This window comes from Xyrauchen texanus, chromosome 2 (assembly GCF_025860055.1).
Source record: "Xyrauchen texanus isolate HMW12.3.18 chromosome 2, RBS_HiC_50CHRs, whole genome shotgun sequence".
NCBI lineage: Eukaryota > Metazoa > Chordata > Actinopteri > Cypriniformes > Catostomidae > Xyrauchen > Xyrauchen texanus.
In genome coordinates, this window is record NC_068277.1 from 6,221,049 (window position 1) to 6,232,176 (window position 11,128).

Here is an 11,128-nt window from a genome sequence, read left to right on the forward strand (position 1 = left end):
AATCACAACATGTACTTTGACGTTGACACAGATTAGTGTGTGAAAAGACTGCCACGATACATTAGTGACATTAGTAAACAAGACAACCGGTACAAAAAAACTCTAGTTTGAAATCATGTCCCCTGAGTTAATTTGGGTGGTGTGTTGGCCAATCTATATAACAAATAACACCTAAACTGAATTGAAACTGAATTAAACGATGGATGTGTTCGCAGCTGCTAAGACTGTGTCAGACATGCTTTGTGCCGAGCGTCTGCGCCTGTAGCGGTGCATGTACCTAGCGGCAGTGTGTCGCTGCTGTTAGGAGTGTTGGAGGAGGAGGAGTTGTGGTGGGGAGGAAGAGGAGGAGGTCGCTGGGTGGAGCTCCCACCTTTTTTCATATCCTCCACGTCGCTATAGCGACGGATCCAGTGGTTCATCTCCTCGCGGTCAGCCTCCTGGCAGCGTCGCAGTACGGTGAGGGAACGCCGCGTCTTCTCCACCATATCCATGATACAGTTCAGCAACTACAGAGAGGAAGAAGGTGTTAAATAGGGGAGACCGGGGGAGACCGGGGTCAAAAGGGCAGTATGTCAGTAACAATAAGATTAGGAGTAAAAAGTCAAATTATGCAAATTTGTGATTTCTCTAGCAGTGGTTTTACATTTATGCATTTGGCAGACGCTTTTATCCAAAGCAACTTACATTGCACTTATTACAGGGACAATCCCCCCCAGAGCAACCTTAAGTGCCATGCTCAAGAAAACAATGGTAGTGGCTGTGGGGATCGAACCAGCATCCTTCTGATTACCAGTTACCAGTTATATGCTTTAGCCCACTACGCCACCACCACTCGTTAAGGTTTTCGTGTGTGTGTGTGTTCGAACCAGTGGTGCAGTGAGCAGTTGAATGGTTCAGCAGTACAGTAACAATAGCCCTGCAACAGCTGTGCTGCCAGTGAGAGAAGCCAAAACAATTCATCCTTCCCGTATGAACCCTACACTCTCTGTCTCTCTCAATAACATCTCCCCTCATCTCTCTGTGATGCCATCCTTCACTCTGTGCAAGTGTTGTTAGCTGTTTTTATTTCATCCAGTGTACGACTGATTCTACAGACTGCAGCCCTCAGTCTCAGCTGTTCACTGTGTTCGGTGGGAACTTCCTCCGTTAGGGTTCTTACGCCATCTGTGGCCTCTTTATTCAATACGTGTTTGAGTAAGCGTATGTCTGCGGTGGAGGCCATGAAGGTAAAGCTGAGGTAAGCCAAAAGTGTGTTTAAGGCTTTATTGTATTCCTAAAAATGGATTTTATGGAGAGGCGAGTTAAAAGAGATTGTATACGGTCGGGTGTTTATTAATTTGTTCGTTCGGTCTTACTTTAAATCACCTAACACCAGCAAACCAGCGTAGTCTGGCTTAAACTGTTTTTTTCAGCAGGGAGTTTGTTTGTTCGTTCGTTAGTTCTTTCTTCCTTATTTCTTTCATTCCACAGTGTAAATCACCTAAGACCAGCAACCCATCATTTGTTAGTTCTCTCTCTCTCTCTCTCTCTCTCTCTCTCTCTCTCTCTCTATCTCTTTCTCTCTCTCTCTCTTTCTTTTATTCTAGTTTAAATCACTGTGACAGGGCGGAGGGCGGGGCTGGGTCGTGATTATACACACCGGCCCCTTATCAGGCTAATCAAGCCTCCGAGAGCCTGCAGACGGTGGTGCGACAGAGAGAGATCGTTTCCGGGCAGCTGTCCGTCATATGTGTGTGTTTGTGTCTTTTGGTTTATTTCTTAATTAAACTATTATTTATATTGTCAAGCCGGTTCTTGCCTCCTCCTTTCCATTGAACTACCTTACACTGGTGCCGAAATCCGGGAAGGAGGAGGGATACGCCGAAGTGGACTTCTCCAGCTACCATCCACCCCAATGGAGCAGCCGCGGCTGTCTTCTGGGAGACGGAGAAGCCCGGCCGCCTGGAAGCGGAGGAAAGGCAGACCACGAGGGGAGAAGGGGCTCCTAACTGACCACCTGGATTGGTCAGGGCCTCTGCCAGGGGCAGAGGAGACCCCTACCAGCTGCTGAAATGGGGCGGGGTATGAGACTGCCGACCGCGCAGGGAGGGGCTCACTGCCGACCACCTGGAACGGGAGAACCACTGCCAGGGGCGCGTGGGAGACACCTTCTGTTCCCTGAGAAAGTGGCAGGGCATTCCGTCCGCCAGGGGCTGGAGGACTGCCTCCGATCTGCCCGGGGAGGCACGGCTGTCGTCCACTAGAGGGGGGAGGAGTGGCTAAGGACCAAGCTACGGCGTATCTGAGAACCGGCGAGTAAGTGTTTTTTTGTCTTTATCTCCCTCTCTTCTCTCTCTCTCCCACTGCCTCTCCGTGTTAACCTTTTCCCTCTCTTTTAAATGTTACTGTTTCTTTTTTGTTGGAGGGGTACTGCACTGTTACCCCCTATTTTTCATTATTGTTTCCCTCACCCTGTCCCCTCCCAGATTCAGGAAGGCGGGGATGACCTGCCGGTCTTGATGGTTGATCAAGCTGGTTAAGGCTGGCGGACCACCTTGGACCAGCAATAAACCAGCTACCATGTTCCAAAAACCAACTTGACCTTGTTGATATGAAAGATAATATAAGAACAAGGCATTAGACACACATACGTTATCAAGGTGCTTCCATTCTTCAGCCCACTCGCGGTCTGTGAGCCGATGATCAATCACTTCCTCTTGACGAGCTCCATGAATGGCTGCAATACAAACACAGCATGACATACACATTGCCGAGTTACTAAGTTACTATGATTGCGCATGTTAACAGACACAATGAGATCCGCAATTGTTCGGACGGAACCGAATTCTAATTTTAACACAGACTTTTCACTGACCCGTCTGTCGGTGGCGTTCTCGGACGTCCCTGTGCTCTGCATGTCTGTAGGCATCTCTGTAGTGGTGGGCGAGGGCCATGTCCTCCAGGCGGTAATGCTGTGGGGCGGGAGGGTTGGGATGTGGCATTCCGTTGGGTTGGTGAGTGGGCAGGCCGTTAGGAGGAGGATGGGCAGGCAGACCGCTGCTAGGACTAAAGCGCTGACTGGGGCTCACCGTGCATGGCCGTTTGGCCAGGTGTTCCGGGTGCAAGCTGTCCCTGTCGCCACCACTCTCTTTGGTCCTAATAAAGGGACATAGAGACCCTTTTAGGACACTTTTAAGGGGTGTTCACACCTGATTTGTTGCAACAAAATGCCTGAAAGAGGCCAAACACATGCACGTCTTTGACTGTTGTGTCCCGTGTAGAATGACATCTTATTTTTACCGGCAATATGTGTAATTTATGATCAGTGATGCAGTCCAGATATAATGTTAGAATGCCTACAAGCAAATAACTGTACAGCGACCTCCAGTGATAAAATCGCTGTCGGTATACACAGAGCTTTAGGAGGAAATAAGGCCATTGATAGTTTTGCATCTTGGAGTCTGACCCATCCCACCTCTTTTTCTCTGCCCCTCCACTCATGTGTCCAAATGCTGAGGCCAGCTGTGAGCCATATGTGGACTATAGTCCTCCTATACCAAGAAGTAAAGTTAAATCCCAACCCCTTAATCTTTCCCTTTTTCACTCTCTCTCTCTCTCGTCTCTCTCCTGAGCTGCTGTGCTGAGGGCTGCAGGGCTGCTCCCTTTGGCAGATGTTCAGTGACACTGGCGTTTTGGAGCCATCTGGCCAGCCTGTGCTTCAGTGTTGATAATAATCTGTTTAGCTGAATGCAGCAGCCAGACATTCAGGGATAAAGCTCCTCTCCTCTATGCGGGATGAAACACATGTGTGCACTGCATTTTTATCTTGTTTTTCAGTACAAAATATCTAAACATCCTTAAAACATGATATATTTCCTTACAAAATGACATAAAATATCTAATAAAATAAGTCTTGTATTTAGAGATATAACAAAATGTAGTGAGATTTACACTTAAAACACTTTTCCCTTTAAATTAAGTTATATATATATATATATATATAAACCTCAATATGTTTAGTTAGATGTACTGTATATACGTTAAACAAGAAACATTTTAATTTTATTGTCTAAAATCAAGTTTATTTTTATTACCCAATTGGCAAATATTTTCTTTTAGTTTTAAGCCCAATTCTTGGTAAATTTTGTTCGATTTATGTTTATTTTTTTTTACATTTGCCAATAGATAAGAAAAATATACTTTTTCTTAATTTTTCGAACACCATTGTCAAATATTTGATGTTGTTTTAAACATAAACTTCTGTAACTTCTGTCAGATTTGTTGAAAACAACAACAAAAATCAAACAAACAAAACAAAAAAAAAAAAACAATCATGCAAAATAAACTTGTTTTTCTCCTAATTAAGTTTATTTTTCTCACCCTTTGGCAAATATTTTATCTTGTTTTAAGTGGAAACCTTAATCGATTTAGTTTACTTGATCTGAAAATAAAACTATTTGCTAATGGGGAAAGAAAATAAACTTATTTATAAAAATATTTATTGTATTTTTACCTTATTGGACAATATTTTTCTTAATAAAACTTCAGTAAATTTTGTTAGATTTATGTAAAACAAAATGCTGTTGTAGAAGAAAATTAAATTAAATTAAAAATTATATTTATCTTTCTTACCCCATTGGCAAATATTGTATCTTGTTTTAAGTGTAAATCTCAGTCAATTTTGTCCTTTGAATTAAATGTATTTGTATTTTTTTTTATTTTAATTTATTTATTACTTTATTGGCCACTATTTATTTATTTATTTATGTTTTAAGCATAAACCTCAGTAAATTTTGTTAGATTTATGTTTAAAATAATAATAATAAAAAATAAACTTGTTGTCCTTTTGAATTAAGTTTATTTTTCTTACACTTTGGCAAATATTTCATCTTGTTTTAAGTGTAAATCTTAATCAATTTTGTTTATCTATAAAACTAGAAAATAAAACGATTTGCTAAAGAAAATAAACTTGAATTAAATTTATTGTATTTTTACCTTATTGGACAATATTTAAAGTTTTTCTTGTAAACTTCAGTAAATTTAGTTAGATTTATGTAAAACAAAATGCTGTCGTAGAAGAACATTAAACTTGTTTTCCCTTCATTAAATAAAAAATTATATTTATTTTTCTTACCCCATTGGCAAATATTGTATCTTGTTTAAAGTGTAAATCTCAGTCAATTTAGTTTTTTGAATTTTGCCTTTGAATTAAATTTATTTTATTTTAATTTATTTATTACTTTATTGGCCACTATTTATTTATTTATGTTTTAAGCATAACCCTCAGTAAATTTATTTAGATTTATGTTTAAAATAATAATAATAAAAAAATGCTAGTGCAGTAGAAAAATAAACTAAATTTCCCTTTATTAAATAAAAAATTACATTTATTTTTCTTAATTATGCCTTCTTGTTTTAAGCATAAACCTATATTTGCCAAAGGGGTAACTTTGAATTAAGTTTATTTTTATTACCCTATTGGCAAATATTTTCTTCTTGTTTTAAGCACAATTCTTGGTACAGTATTGTTAGATTTATGTTTTTTTTTAAACATTTGCCAATAGGTAAGAAAAATAAACTTGTTTTTTCTCCTAATGAAGTTTATTTTTCTTACACCATTGTCCAATATTTGATGTTGTTTTAAACATAAACTTCTGTAACTTCTGTTAGATTTGTTGAAAACAAAAACAAAAAACAAACAAACAAAACAAAAAAAAAACAATCATGCAAAATAAACTTGTTTTTCTCCTAATGAAGATTATTTTTCTTACACTTTGGCAAATATTTTATCTTGTTTTAAGTGGAAACCTTAATCGATTTAGTTTACTTGATCTTTAAAACTAGAAAATAAAACTAATGGAGAAAACTAACTTGCTAATGGGGAAAGAAAAAAAAATTGTTTTCCCTTTGAATTAAATGTATTTATTTTTGTACCTTATTGGCCAATATATGTTTTGCATTTTTTTTAAGAATAACCCTCAGTAAATTTTGTTAGATTTATGTTTAAAATTATAATAAAAAACAAATGCTAGTGCAGTAGAAAAATAAACTACATTTCCCTTTATTAAATTAACAATTCTTAAATATGCCTTCTTGTTTTAAGCATAAACCTCACTTAATACATTTTTACTAAATTTATAATATCATTTTGCCTCCCAAGTTAATGCATTTTGTTTTGAGTATGCGTAGATATTTACAAAACAAGACAAGAAAATTATTGAATGAACAGTGCAACAGGGCACTTGGTTCGAACATCTCCATGCATGTACAACAACCCGTCACGACCCGCCTCCGCAGCGACCCCAAAAACGTCTAGCCTTTAGCAGTCTTTCTGGTGCTGTGGCCAGATATCCCACAAATCAAAGCAACAGTTGGGGCTCCTGCAGTGATATGGTAAGCCGAGGCCTCGAAGACAGAGGTGTATGGATTGCAGCCCAGTCCTTTACCCCCACCCTATCTCTCTCTCCCTCCCCCTGATCAGTTCAAGCAAGGGTTCAGCAAGATTACCATCCGGACACATCCTGGAGATATAGGCAGCTACCAGGGAACTTGCAGGAGAGACGGTGCAGATAAGAGTGGAAGACAAACAGAATTGTTGGGGCTTCAAATTGCATTAATTTCTCACCGTTAAAGACACATTCAATCATAAAAATAACATGGTGCAACAAAAACTTCTCAGTTTGTTTCATGTCCAAAGACAGCTGGCATCACCTGGCACAAATGCCACACGCACTTCCACCTTCTCTCCATCCTACTCACAATCTCTTCCTGTGTGGCCTAACCTTTTCACATCCTCCACTCCTTACATTTGATTGTATGTGTGTGTGTGTATTTCAAGCCAGACAGGAAGAAGTATGCCCAGGGAAAGGTTGTGTTGACATTTACTGTAGCTGTCTACATTTTTGCCTGTTGCTTGACTTTGTAGATTTTATGACTAGAGGTATTTGTAATGAAAATGGTACACAGATAGACAGGCACACACGTGGGAGTGTGTATAAGTGTGTGCTTGTACCTGTCCGGGGTACGTCTCTTGCCATGCTCATTGAGTTCCAGCAGGATCTCGGAGGAGTCCAGGGGAGAGCTGGCGTTGGCGTCCAACAGAAGCTGCTCGTGCTGGGCCAGATACTGTGCTGGGGTCTGCTTAGCCATCCGTGCACAGTGAAGCAGCTCCCTCTGAAGAAGGGGTAGATTAGCCTGACAGACAGACAGAAGAAAGAGAGAGCAACAGAATGAAAAAGGTACAATTACTAATGAAAACAACAGTTACACCAGTATGAATTCCATACTGGTTTACACCGGTTAGTGCTGGTTCGGTACTGGTTGAGCTTGTGGTTTGGCACTGGATTAACATAGCTGGGGAACAGGGCTGGACTGGGATTTTACATGGCAACTGGCCCAAAAGTTGGTGGGGTGGGTGGGGTTGATGTGATCCAAAAGCTGTCCTTATCTGCATATCGCGGCGTCGTTTTGTGGTCCGTTCTGCATAACGCGGGGCTCATTTTAGCTTATCGCGGCCCATTCGTCACGTTTCGCGGCCGACCCACCCGCCTGCTCGGTTCTCCCGATGGCCAGTCCGCCCCTGAACGGCCCCAGAAGGCGTTGGCCCACCGAAAATGCCCAGTATGCCAGATTACCAGTCCAGCCCTGGTGGTGAAGCAAGTATAACAGAATGGCCTTTTTGGAAGAAGCTGGTTGACGGAGAAAGTCTTGCTGGTTGAGTCAGTTAAAAAAGACTGGTGGGAACTGGCCTGGTTGGTTTAAGCTGGTTAGTACTAGTTTGGTACTGGTTTAGCTGCTGGACAAGCATAGCCATGATGTCCACCAGCAAAACATAGCTGGTGAATCTGGTGAACCAGTTTTGTCTCATAGGAGAATCTGGTTGACCCAGAAATTCTTGTTGGTTAAACTAGTTAAGTAATATAGTGGGGACTCTGGCTGGCTTATGCTAGTTAGTACTGGTTTGGTGATGGTCTAGCTGGTGGACCAGCATAGACATGTTATTCACTAGTAAAACTTGGCTGGTGAATCTGGTTTACCAGTTTCGTCTCTCTGGTGGAGCTGGTTGGCCAAGGAAGTCTTGCTGGTTAAGCTAAAAAGACTGGTAGGGATATGATATGGAGTGGGTGTGGCGTAGTGGGCTAAAGCACATAACTGCTAATCAGAAGGTTGCTGGTTCGATCCCCACAGCCACCACCATTGTGTCCTTGAGCAAGGCACTTAACTCCAGGTTGCACCAGGGGATTGTCCCTGTAATAAGTGCACTGTAAGTCACTTTGGATAAAAGCGTCTGCCAAATGGATAAATGTAAATGTTTATGCTGGTTAGTGGTCATTTGATACTGGTCTAACGGTGACTAGTCACCTGTCTAATTGAGCAGGTCTAAAAGAATGTTTTTGTTTTTGGTGAAGCCAGTTCACCAAGTAAGTCTTGATGGTTTATCTAGTTAAGAAGATTTTGTGGGACACTGGTTGGTTGGTTATACTGGTTAATTCTGGTTTAGGACTGGTCTAGCTGATGGACAAGTGTAGCCATGCTATTCACCAGCAAAACAAAGCTGGTTAGTAGAGTTAACCAGTATGGTCTTTCTGGTGGAGCTGGTTGACCAAGGAATTCTTTCAGGTTAAACTAGTTAAGAAGCAAAGAGGCGAATCTGCCTTGTTTATGCTGGTTTGGTTCAGGTCTAGCTGCTGATTGGGACCTTTTCTAATTTAGCAGGTGTAGCTTGTCTACCAGAATGGTTTATCTGGTGAAGGTGGTTGTCCAAGGAAGTCTTGCTGTTCTAGCTATTTAAGAATATTGGTGGGGACACCAGCACACCAACATGCAGGTGACCAGGATTTGCCAGATGCAACAAACCACTTAAACGAATAAACCACACAGTAATAATTCCCTTAAAAAATGTTTTTACTTTGCAATTGGGACCAGTATCCAAAACCAGCAAACAACATATATTGGTGACCATCAATGCTGATCCCACCATGTGTTCATGCCTCGCTGAGGTCCATGGTAAGAGAGCTCTCTCCCGCTCTCTCTCTTTCTCTCTCACTGTCATTATAACACTACCCAGCTGGCTGAAGATACAGATGTGTAGCATCAACACCCCGCGGGCCTCTGACAGCAGCCTGTGAGCAATGTGCTGGGTGCCATGTACCACAGAGCTCTGCTTTGAATAAAACACTCACTGTATGAGATATATCCTGGGTAGTCGATTGCTCACTAACACACATATACACGTACACATAAAGCGGAGGACCGCAGGGGGGGCTCCATGGCAACTTTCCATATCAAACATTTCCTCATACCATTCTGCAGTAAGTGGATATATTGTCTCGCCACGGCCAGTTACGGTTAATACACATACATTAGTGTTTGGGATGAGTTTGAGATGAGAATGTGTATTTTGGAAGAAGGTTGTTCCTTAAAAAAGCAGCTGTCTCTAGGAGTTACTATCTTTCCCGCTGGACAGGGGCGTACGGCAGCTAGTTTTTCGCCCCTTTGGTACTAGAATATTCTCTAAGCACACAGCGCCCATTGGGACTGCAGTAAAGCTGTGCTCATGTATCTCATGATTCAATTTGATTTTGATTCAGGGAGTCACTGTGCGATAAAAACAACTCTCGGTGCATTGAGAACAACAACGTGGGGGTGCAAATCTTTTGCAATAAAATACAGAATAAATCTAGTGTTTCGCTTTGACTTTTTTTGACGCACGTTGAAGCTTGTTTCTTGCTCCAGGGTTCTCTGTTTGGACTCGACAGCAATAAGAACAATTGATTCTCTATTTTTGTTGTTGTTGTGGTTGTTTCTCTAGTTTTTGAGTGTTTTTATGTCGTTATAGCTCTTTCTTTTGCTTTATTCATTTGCATTGTGAAGTGACCTTGGGTAGGTGAAAGGCACTATTGAAATAAAAACGATTATTATTTTTTTAGCTCTGTGTGGAAACAGGCAGCACATGGCACTTATCTGTATCTGTGATCTTTGGTTCGGCATAAGCTTTTTAATAATAAAAAAGATGAATAATTAAAAGGCACTGTAAGCGATTCAGCTGTTTTGTTAACTTCTACCATTTTGCTTACTTCAAACACAAGCAGAGATCATTTGTGATTGACTAAGCCACACCCCTAACCCCTTTATTGCTGTTTACAGAATCTAAGGCTACCATAAAGACAGATTTGATTTCTCTATACACCTATTTCAGGGATATCTGAAGTAGTATGCACACTATAGCACCTTAAACATAAAATCCAAATTGAAATTTTCTGCATCAGTGCAGAACCAAGTAAGCATTGTGATGCATACTGTATGTTTGAGCCCTGGCTTTGCATGATGTTTGATCAGAGAAAAGGATCAGCATAAAGACAACAGCATCAGAGCAGTGCAAAGCCGCACTGCTTACAGCATCCAATGCAACATCTGCCAGGAAATCTTCTTTGGCCCGCACCACTCCTCTCCACTCTGGGTAAACACACGTGTGCCAATTTGAATGAATCCCAAATGATGGCCATATGGAGGGCTAGATCAGCACAGCCACAGTGCAGAGGGGGGGGTTACAGATGCTTTATCAACTGGACTTTAATCATACACACACCAACACACACACACTTATGTATTGAACACATGCAGCTGTAGTTAGGGAAATACCGATTCTGTGCATATGTGTTCTTACGCTTCCCACTATCCATCTACATCCTTGTCACTCTGTCTGTATGTCTCAAATCCATTTACATATGGTGCACCATAAGGAAGAGCTCCTTGTAAAGATACAGCATGACCTTAAAAACTCTGGCGGAGTAGTCGCATGCATCAGACAATCTGTGGGCGTGCCGTCTGAGGCTATTGCACACAAAAATGGCACATGCTTTATCAAAACGTTACAATCCGATTGGTTGACTTATTGTCATTTACAGGATGTGTTTGCGCTTACCTTGAGAAACGGAATGACGAACGGCCGCAAAGGGAAGTTTGTTGCTTCCTGTAGTTTGGAGTGGAACTCTTCAATGGTTAGAGTTGAGTTCTGGTAGGACAGACAGAGCGATCGAGTGAACAACCAGCGGAGAACAGCAAACAAGTAAACCGTAGGATATAAACCAACCTGATCTCATGAAAACTGACTGTAGTGACATTTTTGCGAAATGATATTAAGTGTTTC

The 11,128-nt window shown here is 41.3% G+C and overlaps 1 protein-coding gene across 2 annotated transcripts in view; it reads right to left on the reverse strand.

Annotated features, from left to right (window-relative positions):
- LOC127619475 (protein CBFA2T3-like) overlaps positions 1–11,128 on the reverse strand; it is a 29,898-nt gene that overhangs the window by 12,978 nt on the left and 5,792 nt on the right. For both annotated transcript variants that reach the window (XM_052092328.1, XM_052092324.1), the window contains 5 exons: positions 10,904–10,993; positions 6,992–7,173; positions 2,855–3,135; positions 2,631–2,716; positions 278–506 (listed from right to left, as the gene is read on the reverse strand). In XM_052092328.1, the coding sequence (XP_051948288.1) occupies positions 278–506; positions 2,631–2,716; positions 2,855–3,135; positions 6,992–7,173; positions 10,904–10,993 (868 nt within the window). The remainder of the gene's footprint in view (positions 1–277; positions 507–2,630; positions 2,717–2,854; positions 3,136–6,991; positions 7,174–10,903; positions 10,994–11,128) is intronic.